Consider the following 14,322-nt stretch of genomic DNA (forward strand, 5'->3'; position numbering starts at 1 on the left):
AACACTATACATGCTTACAATCAAGTCATCCACAGTGTGCAGATACAGGGTAAAGGGAATAATGTTCAGTGCAAGATAAAGTCCAGTAATGTCCGATTAAAGATAGTCCAAGGGTCTCCAATGAGGTAGATGGGAGGTCAGGACCGCTCTCTAGTTGGTGATAGGATGGTTCAGTTGCCTGATAACAGCTGGGAAGAAACTGTTCCTGAATCTGGAGGTGTACGTTTTCACGCTTCTGTACCTCTTGCCTGATGGGAGCGGGGAGAAGAGGGAGTGATCGGGGTGAGATTAGTCCTTGACTAAGCTGCTGGCCTGGCCGAGGCAGCGGGAAGTGTACAGGTGGAGTCAATGTTTCAGGTGGAGTCAATGGAAGGGATTTATTCACAAAATGCTGGAGTAACTCAGCAGGTCAGGCAGCATCTCAGGAGAGAAGGAATGGGTGATGTTTCGGGTCGAGACCCTTCTTCAGACTGGAAGGGAAGGGAGGTTAGTTGGTCTGGGCTGCGCCCACAATTTCTTGCGGTCTTGGATGATGCTGTTCCCAAACGAGGCTGTGGTGCATCCCGATAAAAAGCTTTCAACGAGTTAAATACAGGCAAGAAAACTCTCTCTCCGAGCCTATTTCCATTTCAATCACATCAATACAGGAGTTGATGTGGCAAGAACTTCATTAACATAAGAGTCATCTATTAACTTTCATTATATTGTAAATTATTTAGCTGTGATATTTAACCTGTCATCTAAAGTGATTTTCAGCAGGTCTCCAGCTAATCTCCTTCAATGACAAAGGACAGATTACTTTGAAAGGAACTGCAGAGTCGTCTGGCAGAACGGGGAGGGGGGGGGGGAAGGGAGGGGGGGGGCGCGAGGGGGGGGGGGGGGAAACGGATGGACATTCGTTCCATCATGTCTGCTGCTTCTTTACAAATCTCTTCAATTCTTCAGGAAATGTATCATCTGCCTTTGGAGAGGGGAGGGGGGGAGATGGGAGGTGGGAGAGGGGAGGGGGGGAGAGGGGAGGGGGGAGAGGGGAGGGGATAGAGGGGAGGGGGTAGAGGGAGGTGGGAGAGAGGAGGGGGGAGAGGGGAGGGGGTAGAGGGAGGTGGGGAAGAGGGTAGGAGAGGGTGCTGCACCAATGCGGGAGAGGTTTGGGCCCAACAGGTCCACTTGGTCTAGCAGACTTTAAAGACACAAGCGCAAAGATACAAAAAAAGGCCCTTCAGCCCACTGAGACCACGTCGACCAGTGATCAGCCCATACACTAGTACTATCCTACACACTAGGGAAAAAAATTCAATTTTGACGGAAGCCAATTAACCTACAAAGCTGTACGTCAATAAATGCCTCTGGATATCTGAAAGATTTAGTTTAGTTTAGAGGTACAGCAATGGAAACAGGCCGTTCGGCCCGCCGAGTCCATGCCGACCATCCATCACCCGTTTGCACAATGTTTTACGTTACCCCACATTCTCATCCACTCCCGACACTCCAGTGGCAATTTACAGAGGTCAATTAACCAACAAACCTGCACGTCTTTGGGATGTGGGAGGAACCCGGAGCACCCGAAGAAAACCGGTACATGCACCAAACAGACAGCACCTGTAGTCAGGATTGTATGGTACTGCTCTCTGGTGCTGTATGGCAGAAACCCTACTGCTGCACCACTGTCCATGACCAGAAGATACCAACCAGCACCAAACAATATCAAGTGTGGAGTTTGCATGTTCTCCCTGTGAGCGCGTGGGTTTTCTCCGGGTGCTCCAGTTTCCTCCCACACTCCCAAAGAGTTTGTAGGTTAATTTGCCCTCTGTAAATTGCCTCTGAGTGGTGTTATCAGGGGGCAAATAAAATGGGGTCATGTCGGATGAATGTAAAATGGATGCTGGATGGTTGTCACAGACTCGATGGGCCGAAAGGCCTGAATTCTGAGCTGGTTATCTGTATAACTATGACTAACTTTTGATAGGTGCACTGAAGCTTGGTAAGTTCACCGTGGAGGTTACTCTGAGGAAGGGTCCCGACCCATAACGTCACCTATCCATGTTCTCCAGGGAGTCTGCCAGACCTAGTGAGTTACTCCAGCACTTAGTGTCTTTCTTTGGTGAACCAGCATCTGCAGTTCCTTGTTTCTACACCATGGAGGTTTGCTGGGGAACATCAGAATTCAAGGCCCTTGCATTGCTACACACCCATGGGGTTGGAATTTCATGTTTTAAGAGCAGAATTAGGCCGTTCGGCCCATCGTCTACTCTGCTATTAAATCATGGCTATTCTCCTGCTTTCACCCCATAACCCCTGACACCCTTACCAAACAAGTAGCTGTCAATCTCAGCCTTAAAAATATCCATTGATTTGGCCTCCACAGTCGTCTGTGGTAATAAATAAATTCCACAGATTCATCGCCCTCTGGCGAAAAAGACCTCGTGGACTGTTTGTTCAAAAAGTGTTGAAAGCTGATGTCATGTTGATGTACTGTAGTCATTACCTTGGGAAAGCAGCCAACATAATCAAGGACCACTCGCTCCCCACAGGTCGTTCCCCTCTCCCATCAGTCAGAAGATACAAAAGGTTGAAAGCACGTAGCACCAGAATCAGAAACAGCTTCATCCCCGCTGTTATCAGACCACTGAACGTCCCCCCCATAGAACAGTGCGGCGTAGGAACAGGCCCTTCGGCCCACATTGTCGGTGCTGCACATGATGCTAGATCAACCCTTTTCTGCCTGCACATAGTCCATGTCCATCAATTCCCCACACATTCACTTGCCTACACAGTCTTTCAAACACCACTATCGTATCTGCCTTCACCGCCGCCCCGGCAGTGCGTTCTCAGCACTCACCACCCTCTGTGTGAAAAACCTGCCCCACACATCCCCTTTAAACTTTCCCCCTTTTAGTTTGTTTAGATGGGAAAAATAGAAATCGGCCATGCTGGGCCAGACTCGATGTGCCGAATGGCCTAATTCTGCTCCTGCGTTTTGTGGTCTTATGATCTTCATTAAAGAAGAAAGGTGTTTATACTTCAGAGGTACAGTGTGGAAACAGGCCCTTCGGCCCACCGAGTCTGTGCTGACCAATGGAGGGTGGTGGGTGCCTGGGACATGCTGGTGGCACAATGAATATAGTAACAGCTGGAGTAACTCAGCGGGTCAGGCAGCATCTCTGGAGAAAAGGAGTAGGTGACATTTTGGGTTGAAACCCTTCAGATAGGTTTTGTGAACACCACCAAATACAACACTAATGAATGTACAGTATGTGCAGCTGCAGAGAGTGCGGGAAGAGTTTTTGCTGAGTTCTTGTTTTGGATATATTCTTTATCCTGACTAAGGTTTACTTTGGGGGGGGGGGGGGGGGGGGAAGGGTGGTGGTGGAAGCAGAAATGATAGTGGGATTTAAGAGACTTTTGGATTGGCACGTGGATATGCAGGGAAAGGAGGGCTATGGTTTATGTGCAGGCAGATAGGAGTTCGTCACTGAGGCTGTGGGACGAGGGTTGCCAACTATCTCACTCCCAAATAAGGGACAAGGTGACGTCACTGCCCCGCACCCCACGTGACCTCATCCAGCCAGCGGCCACGTGCTCCCGCTCCACCAATGTAAGAAAATAACTGCAGATGCTGGTACAAATCAAAGGTATTTATTCACAAAATGCTGGAGTAATTCAGCAGGTCAGGCAGCATCTCAGGAGAGAAGGAATGGGTGACGTTTCGGGTCGAGACCCTTCTTCAGACTGTACAGTAGTTCTATCCCACACACGTACACACGTACAGTAGTTCTATCCCACACACTACGGACAATTTACAAAAGCCAATTAACCTACAAACCTGCAGTATTTGGAATGTAGGAGAAAACCGGAGCACAGGGAGAAAGCCCATGTAGTCACAGGGAGAGCATACAAACTCCGTACAGACAGCACCAGTAGTCAGGATCTCCGGCTCTGGGAGGCAGTAATTCTACCCATGCGGCACTGTGCCGCCCCAGGTTGTATGTTCTATGTTTTATTATTGACTCTTGCTCGCAGCTGTGTACAAGTGGGGGTGAGATTATTCTCCTGGGAAGTAGTGGGAACCCAGTGGCATTCAGACACAGAGACACAGTCGGTTCACTGGCTAATTGCCAACACTCTTGGCAGGGAAACAGTGAGCGGCAGTCAGGCCCCTCTGAGGGCGGTGGAAGATGGATGAGGGGAGCACTCTCTCTCCCATCAGCAAGCAGTAACTGCTGCCAAGCAAAGTCTCCTCCTCACCTCCGCTCACCAACGAACGCAGGCTGCAGACTAATGACCTTGACACACGCCTCAGATCCACCTCTCAGCCCATGGGGAGAGGCACTTACATTCTCACACGAGCTCTTCACAGACTATCTAGTCAACGGCATTATTAAGCAACACATTAACATACACTCCACACATAAGGGAGGCACGGTGGCGCAGTGGTAGAGTTGCTGTCTCACAGGGCCAAAGACCCAAGTTCGATCCTGACTACGGGTTCTGTCTGTACGCCGTTTGTACGTTCTCCCCCTCCCCCCCCCCCCCCCCCCACCCCCCCCGTGACCTGCATGGATTTTCTTCGAGTGTCTCCGGTGTCCCCTCCCACACTCCAAAGACGTACAGGTTTACAGGTTCGTTGGTGTCAGTAAAATTGTAAATAATCCCTGGTGTGCAGGATAGTGCTAGTGTACCGGGTGACTGCTGGTCGGCACGGACTCAGCCTGTTTCCATGCTATATCTCAAAAGTCTAAAGTCTAAAGACCCTTCTTCCGTTATGAAGATCATAAGACACATGAGCAGAAATAGGCCAATCGGCCCATCAAGTCAGTTCTGGCATTGGATCGTGGCTGATCCATCTTTCCCTCTCACCCCATTCTCCTGCCTTCTCCCCATAACCTTTGACACCCTTACTAATCAAGAACCTTTCAATCTCTGCTTTAAAACTACCCAATGGCTTGGCCTCCGCAGCTATACGTGGCGATGAATTCCCCAGATTCACCACCCTCTGGCTAAAGGAACTCCTCCCCATCTCCATTCTAAAGGTACGTCCTTTTATTCTGAGGCTGTGCCCTCTGGTCCTAGACTCTCCCATTAGTGGAAACATCCTCTCCACATCAACAGTGGAAATTATTGCGTATACCACTAGGGGCAGACCTGAGCAAGGACAAGCCGAGAGATCAGAGCCTTGCACAGTGTTACTGTGACATGTATGTGTATCTTAATATGACGAACAACTCTAGACCTGGCAAGCATTAATATGACCAGCTATACTAATCTATGGCAAATTAATACTGCCAGAAATAGAAGGGAAGTATTAATATAGTGAGGGGAGTATTACAGCCCCAACCCAAAATTCTGACGATCAGGCGATGCTGCCTGACCCACAGAGTTACTCCAGCACTTTGTGTCTTTTTTGGTAAACCAGCATCTGCAGTTCCTTGTTTCTACGTTAGAAATAATAAAACATACTGGTCAGATAGCAAGGCAGTGAGTAATGAAAGCAGATTGGTGGTTTGGGCACAGGTTGTAAACCATCGCTCCATCTCCCTGATCCACTCAGTTACTCCAGCACTTTGTGTCTTTTCTGGTAGACCAGCATCTGCAGATCTTTGTGTCTGCAATAAACCTGCAAGTGCCCCCCCCCCCTGATTCACACTGAGACAACCGCCTCTTTCCAATCCAATTGCTTTAATCCATTATCTGGTGGCTTGGTGGCTTTGTGGTGTCTGCGTTAAGCTCTGTCTGTTCCAACATCTGTGGTGCCAAGGGGAATGCGAGTCGGGTAAGCCCCTGGCTGGAGACCACTTTAATTGCCTGGCACCGTGAAGAGAAGCTGGCGGCCACAGTGCCCGCTTCTGAAGTCAAATAGAACATGGAACAGCACAGCACAGAAACGGGCCCTTCGTCCCACAATGTCTGTGCTGAACATGATGCCAAGTGATCACAGCTGCTATCAGGCTACTGAACCATCCTGTCAACAACTGGAGAGTGGTCCTGACCAACCATCCACCTCATTGGAGGCACTCAGACTATCTATAATCGGACTTTACTGGACTTTATCTTGCACTGAACGGTATTCCCTTTTCCCTGTATCTGTACACCGTGGACGGCCTGATTATCATAGTGCAGAGTCTTTCCGCTGATTGGATAGCATGCGACAAAAGGTTTTCACTGTACCTCAGTACTCGTGACAATAAACTAAACTAAACTAATCACCTCTGCCTGTATGTGATCCATGTCCCTCCATTCTTGCATGTCCGTGTGCCTAAAAGCCTCTTAAACGCCACTATCGTATCTGTCTTCACCAACACCTCTGGCTTCTGTTCCAGGCACCCATGTCATTCTGTGTAAAAAACTTGCTCCACATCCCTCCTTTAAACTGTTCCCCTCTCACCGTATATATATATATATGCCCTTATAGTTTTGGACATGTCCACCTTCGGGGAACCTATCGCTCACCCACAGTTTGCCTGCTCCTCACCAAACACTTCACTCCTCATTCCTGCAACAACCTCTGGCTATCTCCCCCAGCCAAGCGCCATCTTTAGTAAAGCACAAACAGGCGGCATAGTGAAGTGGCGGTAATGCTGTTGCCATACAGCACCAGAGACCCTGGTTTGACCCTGACCACGGGTGCTGTCTGTATGGAGTTTGCACGTCCTACCTGTGACCACAAGGGTTTTCTCTGGGTGCTCCGGTTTCCTCCCACACTCCAAAGACATGCAGGTTTGTAGGTTCTGTAAGTTGTAAATTGTCCCTAGTGTGTAGGATAATGCTAGTGTACGGGGTGATCGCTGGTTGGCGCGGACTCAGAGGGCCGAGGGGCCTGTTTCCACACTGTACCTCTGAAGTAAAGTCTAAACATCACCATGCTTAGTCCACTCTAAACCAGTGTCTCTGTGGATGACCTTACCTGTCCCCATCGGCCGTCACGTCCGGCACGCCTCGCTGTATGACGTCGCGTGTAGCTGTCACGTCCGGGATCCGGTTCATACTCCGCATGTACAGGTTAAGGCCTCCGTCGGTCATGTACCTGGAAACAGGGCACAAAAGTCGGGGATGTTATGGAATGCAAGTCCACCATCGGTTTTCCGGCACCATTGGTTCTATCGCCTTGCCCTATTATCCGGACCAAAGGAATCTTTTAAATGGAGGGATATGGATTATGTGCAGGCAGATAAGTGGTGGAGCGACACAAAATGCTGGAGTAACTCAGCGGGCATCTCTGGAGAACAAGGAATAGGTGACGTTTCAGGTTAGGACCCTTCTTCAGATTCCTTCTAAAGAAGTGTCCTGATCTGAAATGTCACCTATTCATGAATTCCAGGGATGCTCCCTGACCTGCTGAGTTACTCCGGCATTTTGTGTCTATCTTTGTTATAAACCAGCATCAACAGTTCCTTTTTATTAGATAAGGCATGGTCTTGGCATTTATGTTCTGCACAGTTCGGTTTAGTTTAGTTTACTTTTCTTTAGTTTGCTTCAGTTTAGTTTATTGTCACGTGGGCCGATGTACAATGAAAAGCTTTTGTTGCTTATTTTGCTAACATTGATATTGTGGGCTGAAGGGCCCACTCTTGTGCTGCACTTCTTCTTCTTGCGTACGGCGTGCACTGCCTAAAGTTGTAGGCCAAGGGTAAGCCTTCTTCCACCTCAAAAACATTGCCCGTCTCCATCCATCCCTCTCCTCCACAGCTGCAGAAACCCTCATCCACGCCTTCATCACCTCCCGTCTGGACTACTGCAACAGCCTCCTCTATGGCTCACCCTCAAAAATCATCAATAAACTCCAACACATCCAACACTCCGCTGCCCGTCTACTCACCCACTCCCCGATCCGTGACCATATCACCCCCGTCCTTTACAAGCTCCACTGGCTCCCCATCCCCCAGAGAATCCAGTACAAAATCCTCCTCATGACCTACAAAGCCCTCCATAACCTGGCCCCATCCTACCTGACTGACCTCCTCCACAGACACACTCCCACCCGCACCCTCCGCTCTGCTGCTGCCAACCTCCTGTCCCTCCCCATCTGGACCAAACTCAGATCCTGGGGGGACAGGGCTTTCTCCATCGCTGCTCCCACCCTCTGGAACTCACTACCCCAAACCGTCAGAGTCTCCTCCTCACTCACCACATTCAAAACATCACTGAAGTCTCACCTGTTCAGCACTGCCTTCAACCACTGACCGTCACCTCACCTTCTGTCTCCTTTTCTGTTCGTTTACTTATTTATCTATTTATTTTCTTCTCTATGTTTTAGTAATCCCTGTAAAGCGTCTTTGAGTGTTTAGAAAAGCGCTATATAAATGTAATGCATTATTATTATTATTATTAGACTTCCAGGCCAGGGCAGCAGCAGTTGCTGGGCGGATGGCCTTGATGCCAGCAGGGAATAGCCTCAGTGAGCAGTCATTCACGTGAGATGCGTGGGACGGTCTGGTCTGGATATTCGCCGTCACAAGCAGGGCTGTCTGTCTGCCATCCCCCACTTGTGCAGGCGATGGGCTGTTCTTGCATGGAGGGTGCGGATCCTGTTCAGGGTCAGCCATTGCTTGCGATGGAGGTCAAATCCCGGTGGCTTCACTGTGGGGTCTGTGATGACCTCTCCGTTGTTGGCGTTGGCATCTTTCCAGGCCCTGCACCCACTCAGTCTCGGGAGGTCAAAGTCTTCCAGGGATTTGGCTGAAGACCAGAAGGGTTTGCGGGCGCTCGTTGGGCAGATTGTTCAAGTCAGCATGTGTGGGAAGGTCAGGGTTAGACAATAGGCAATAGGTGCAGGAGTAGGCCATTCGGCCCTTCGAGCCAGCACCGCGATGGCTAGCCTCGATGCTGCACTGTTTTATGTTCTATATTCTAGAACTCCAAACCCTGAGGATAAATATATTTTTAAAAGTCCCCATTCTAGCTTGTCACAATTTGCAGCCCCACATCCTCAGACGGATGCAGGATAAACTCAGGCGTAAGCAACGTTAAGGCACTAGAACAACCAAGCACATGCTGGGACCTCTGAGTCTGAGATTGGTGAAAGCCTGTCTTGACCCTTACGATGTGTGGGAGGTTTAAAGTCCCCTGGAGATAGCACTCTCTTAAAGCACTAAATGGGCTGTGGTTCACACCCTGTCAAATTTACAGTTAATTCACAGCTTGGAGGAGCTCTGGTCTAAGTATAAAATCCCTTGCCAAAGTAGTTGATACTTTTTATGAGGGTCTTATTCAGAGTAAAATGTTCAAGGAAAGCAACAAAATGCTGGAGTAACTCAGCGGGTCAGGCAGTATCTCTGGAGAATGTGGGTAGGTGACTTTTCGGGTCGGGTCCCTTCTCCTGAGTGAATGCAGAGGTTGGGGGGAGGGGTGGGGAGAAGGAAGCTGGAAGTGTGGAATGTTCCCCTCCGCCCCTACAATGAGTCTGACATGGAACGTCACCTATCCATGTTGTCCAGGGACACTGCCTGGCCTCTGGTCTGTTTGTGCACTTTGCACATTCTCCCTGTGAACTCGTGGGTTTCCTACGGGTGCTCCGGTTTCCTCCCGCATCCCAAAGACGCGCGGGTTTGTAGGTTAATTGGCTCTCTGCAAATTGCCCCGAGCGTACAGGGAGTGTATGAGAAAGTGGGATAGCATTGAACTAGTGTGAACGGGTGATCGATGGTCGGCAGTCGGCATGGACTCGGTGGGCCGAAGGGCCTGTTTCCACGCAGTGTCTCAAAATATAAACAAAACTTGATTGAAAGGTACAGCATGAAAACGGGCCCTTTGGCCCATCGAGGTAGTGGTTTGGACGGACATGGGCCAAATGTAGGCAAATGGATTAGCCCTGTATGCCAGTTTGGTCAGTATGAACAAGATGGGTCGAAGGGCCTGTTTCTGTGCTGGATAGCTCTATGACTCAAAGAGTACAGGTTGTAGGTTTGGGAAATGATGTCAGAAAACCCATAACACCAGAAGACATGGGATCAGAATTAGGCCATCCAGCCCATCGAGTCTGCTCCACCATTCAATCATGGCTGATCTATCTTTCCCTCTCAACCCCATTCTCCTGCCTTCTCCCCATAACTTTTGACACCCTCACTAAACAGGTATCTGACTATCTCCACCTTGAAAATACAAAATGACAGCCTCCACCGTCATCTGTGGCAATGAATTCCACAGATTTACCACACTCTGGCTAATGAAACTCCTCCTGATTCTAAAGGCACGCCTTTTATTCTGGGGATGTGCCCTCTGGTTCTCGACTCACCCATTAGTGGAAACATCCTTTCCACGTCCACTCTATCCAGGGCTTTCATTATTGAGTAGGATTGAACAACCCCCCCCACCTCATCCTTCTAAACTCCAGCGAGTACAGGCCCAGTGCCTGTACGTTATCCCTGTCATTCTTAGGATCATTCTTGTGATAGGCCTGGGTAGAGTGGATGCGGGGAGGTTTTTTGTCCATTTCCGCTAAACTAAAGCTGCGAAGGATTTGGCCCCAGGAGATGAGGGATGTGCTTACGAAGGCATTTCCAAGAGATGTTATTGTACTTACATGGAATAAGATTAAATACAGATGAGGAAAATAACAAATAAAGATAGATTAAAGGAAAGGCCTGGGATCAAAGAGCTAGACGGGAAAGTAAACATTAAACAAATGAAATCAGTGAGGCCAAGCCGACAGGAAACAATGGTGAAGGTGGTGGAGGAGTGTGCAGATGGACTTGATCAGGAACACATCTCTCATCTGCTGCTCTGTATGCATCGAGTTGCCCTCCAGACCACGTGTAGAATCCACACTTTGAGAAAAATACTTTAATCTGATCCAGAAAAGAGCCTGATGGGTCAGTGGGTGGATTAACACAAAACACACGCAGTTTTGGAAACGACTTCTAAAACAGCGCTGCGATCTGGAACTGTTTACAACATCAGTCATCCCCACTCTGGCTTGGAGACTTTCCTGGGCTGGTATGGGTTTTCCCGACATCCATTTCCCAAACATACAACCTCTACTCTTTGAACCATAGCACCATGCAGCATGGAAACAGGCCCTTCGACCCATCTCGTTCATGCTGACCACCTTATCCTCATCAACATCAACATCAACAGCAGGTCAGCGAATAGTGAAAGGCCTGGACAGAGTGGATGTGGATGGGATGTTTCCACTAGAGGGAGAGTCTAGGACCAGAGGGCACAGCATCAGAGTAAAAGGATGTTCCTTTACGAAGGAGACGAGGAGGAATTTCTGTCGCCGGACGGTGGTGAATCTGTGGAATTCATTGCCACGGTAGAGGACAAGTCATGTGGTATTTTTAAGGTAGAGATTGACAGGTTCTTAATTAGTAAGGTTGTCAAAGGTTATGGGGAGAAGCCAGCAGAATGGGGTTGAGAGGGAAAGATAGATCAGCCATGACTGAATGGCAGCGATGGGCCAAATGGCCTAATTTTGTTCCAATGATTTATGGACTTTTGAGCTTGTAACAAGTCACACCCCGGCCACACCTTCTCCACTCTCCCGCCAGGCAAGAGGTACAGAAGTGTGAAAACACACACCTCCAGATTCAGGGCCAGTTTCTTCACAGCTGTTATCAGGCAACTGAACCATCCTATCACCAACTAGAGAGCGGTCCTGACCTCCCATCTACCTGATTGGAGACCCTCAGACTATCTTTAATTGGGCTTTACCTTTCACTAAACCTTATTCCCTTTATCTTGGATCTGTACACTGTGGAAGGCACAATTGTAATCATGTATTTCTGCTGACTGGATAGCAGGCAACAATATAGCTTTTCATTGTACCTTGGTGCACGTGACAAACTAACCTAAACTTTGAGCAATAGCGAGGTTCTTTTCTGAAAATCACCCACCTTGTCCTGGGGCAGCACAGTGGCGCAGCGGTAGAGTTGCTGCCTCACAGCGCCAGAGATCTGGGTTCGATCCTGACTATGGGTACTGTCTGTGCGGTGTTTGTACGTTCACCCTGTGATGGCATGGTTTTTCTCCGGGTGCTCCGGTTTCCTCCCACACTCCAAAGACGTACAGGTTTGTAGGTTAATTGGTCTTTGGTAAAAAACTGTAAATTGTCCCTGGTGTGTAGGATAGTGTGTAGCATCTCTGGAGAACATGGATTGGTGACATTTGGGTCGAGACCCTCCAGCTGAAGATGGGTTGGAACCCTTCTTCTTCTGAAGGGTCCCGTCCTGGTAAAGTTGCCTTTCCATGTTCTCGGGAGATGCTGCCTGACCCATTGAGTTATGTTGGGTATGGGAACCTGATTTAAAAATGAAATTACTTTTACGAAATGCCTTTTAATATGAAATGACTTTTAACATGAAATGACTTTATGTATGAAATGACTTGCGCGTTTCTACAGATACTCAAAGAGAACTTAAGATGGCGCTAACATGAATACAGGCACGTTTGAATACTTCTAAGTGTGTCCGAGAGTTATTCATAGTCCAATTACCGCACAAATACACAGCAAGTTACTCCAGCACGTTGTGTCATCCTCTGTCTAAAGCTGGCAACTCAATGGTCAAACATTAAAAGATATTTGGACAGGTTGATGGATAGGAAAAATTTACAGGGATATGGGCCACATGCGGGCAGGTGGGACTAGAGTAGATGGATAAACATGGCAAGTTGGGCCGAAGGGCTGGTTACCGTGCTGTATGTCTACATACGGCCTACAAAACCTCACAGTTATTCAAAATGAGTTATATTTGAGAGTGCCAACAGTGCAAATTTTCCAAAACCTATTAAATTTAATATTTAAAGGCAGCACAGAGCTATTTAATTGAACCAGAAGGATGAAAAGCAATTTTCTGATACAGACATTAAGCCAATTGCTGTGAATTCACCCACCAGCCGGCGAACAGACTCACCATTTATTTTTAAACTGTGAATGTGCGTAATTAATAACAGCGCCAGGCAGCTCATGCAATGCTGATGCCTGTACTGCAGACTCACAGACCCTGAGCAAATGAGGCTCAAATGCATGGCTAGCATTTGAAATTGCAAACTTCATCATTGTGGAACACAGCGACACAGATCACTGGAAAAAGAACCAAAGAACTGCAGATGCTGGTAAATGCACAAAAAGGACACAATGTGCTGGAGTAACTCGGCGGGTCAGGCAGCATCTCTGGAGAACATGTTTCGGGTTGGGACCTTTCTCCACACTGGAAGGATTGGAGGCTTTGTAGACGGTGCAGAGGAGGTCTACCAGAACGCTGCTGGGATCAGAAGGTATCAGCTCTGAGAGAGATATTTATTCACAAAATGCTGGAGTAACTCAGCGGGTCAGGCAGCATCTCAGGAGAGAAGGGATGGGTGACGTTTCGGTTCGAGACCCTTGTTCAGACTGGAGAGACAGACTCTGAGGGAGAGGTTTGACAGACTTGGATTGTTTTCTTTGGGGGTGTCAGAGTTCTAGGTGAGACCTGATGGAAGTATACAAAACGACGAGAGGCATAAATAGGGTAGACAGACAGAGCCTTTTTCCCCAGAGTGGAATGGTCAAAGACTTGAGGCATAGCTTTAGAGTCAGAGGGGGAAAGTCTAATGGGTGTGCTTTTTTACACAGAGGGTGATGAGTGTCTGGAATTTGCTGCCATGGGGGGGGTGGTGGAGGCAGAAACAAGAACAGGCCCTTCCGCCCACAGTGCCAAGTCACACTAATCTCCATTGAAGAGGCTTTTGGATAGGCCTATGGATCTAAACCTAAACCGAATAATGTTTATGAAGCTTTCATTTCGGCACACGGATATGAAGGGAATGGAGGGGTATGGATCAGGTGCAGGCAGAGGAGATTAGGTTAACTTGGTATCATGTTCGGCACGGGCACTGTGGGCCGAAGGGCCTGTTCCTGTGCTGTACTGTTCTACGTTCTATCCACTGGCATTCACCATTTAATTGGTGAACCATCCTATCAACAATGTGAGAGTGACCCTGAACGACTATCTACCTCCCTAGGGACCCTCAGACTATCTTTAATCGGACTTTGTCTTGCACTAAACATTATTCCCTTTATCCTGTGTCCGCACACTGTCAACAGCTTGATTGTAAGTGTGTGCACTCCTACCACTAACTGGCTCGCATGCAACAAAATGCTTTTCACCATACCTTGGTACACATGACCATAATCTAAACTAAACTAAACTAGTGAACCCTTGCATTCCCTCTCTCTCCACCTCTCCCCCACCCTAGTTGTTCTGCCAGTTCCACTGTTTGCATCCTCATATTCCTTCATTATCACCCTTTCCACAGCCAACAATGGACCATTGTGGGCTCCACCTTTCCTTGGCCATCGGTGCCGGCTCTGATTATTTTCTGTGCCTTTTCACACCTCTAGTTTACCCT

At 48.5% G+C, this 14,322-nt stretch overlaps 1 protein-coding gene across 9 annotated transcripts in view; it reads right to left on the reverse strand.

Moving 5' to 3' along the window:
* nav3 (neuron navigator 3) overlaps nt 1-14,322 on the reverse strand; it is a 579,072-nt gene that overhangs the window by 61,480 nt on the left and 503,270 nt on the right. For all 9 annotated transcript variants that reach the window (XM_078417165.1, XM_078417159.1, XM_078417163.1 and 6 more), the window contains one exon: nt 6,902-7,021. In XM_078417165.1, coding sequence (XP_078273291.1) covers nt 6,902-7,021 — 120 coding nt within the window. The remainder of the gene's footprint in view (nt 1-6,901; nt 7,022-14,322) is intronic.

Source organism: Rhinoraja longicauda, chromosome 20 (genome assembly GCF_053455715.1).
Source record: "Rhinoraja longicauda isolate Sanriku21f chromosome 20, sRhiLon1.1, whole genome shotgun sequence".
NCBI lineage: Eukaryota > Metazoa > Chordata > Chondrichthyes > Rajiformes > Arhynchobatidae > Rhinoraja > Rhinoraja longicauda.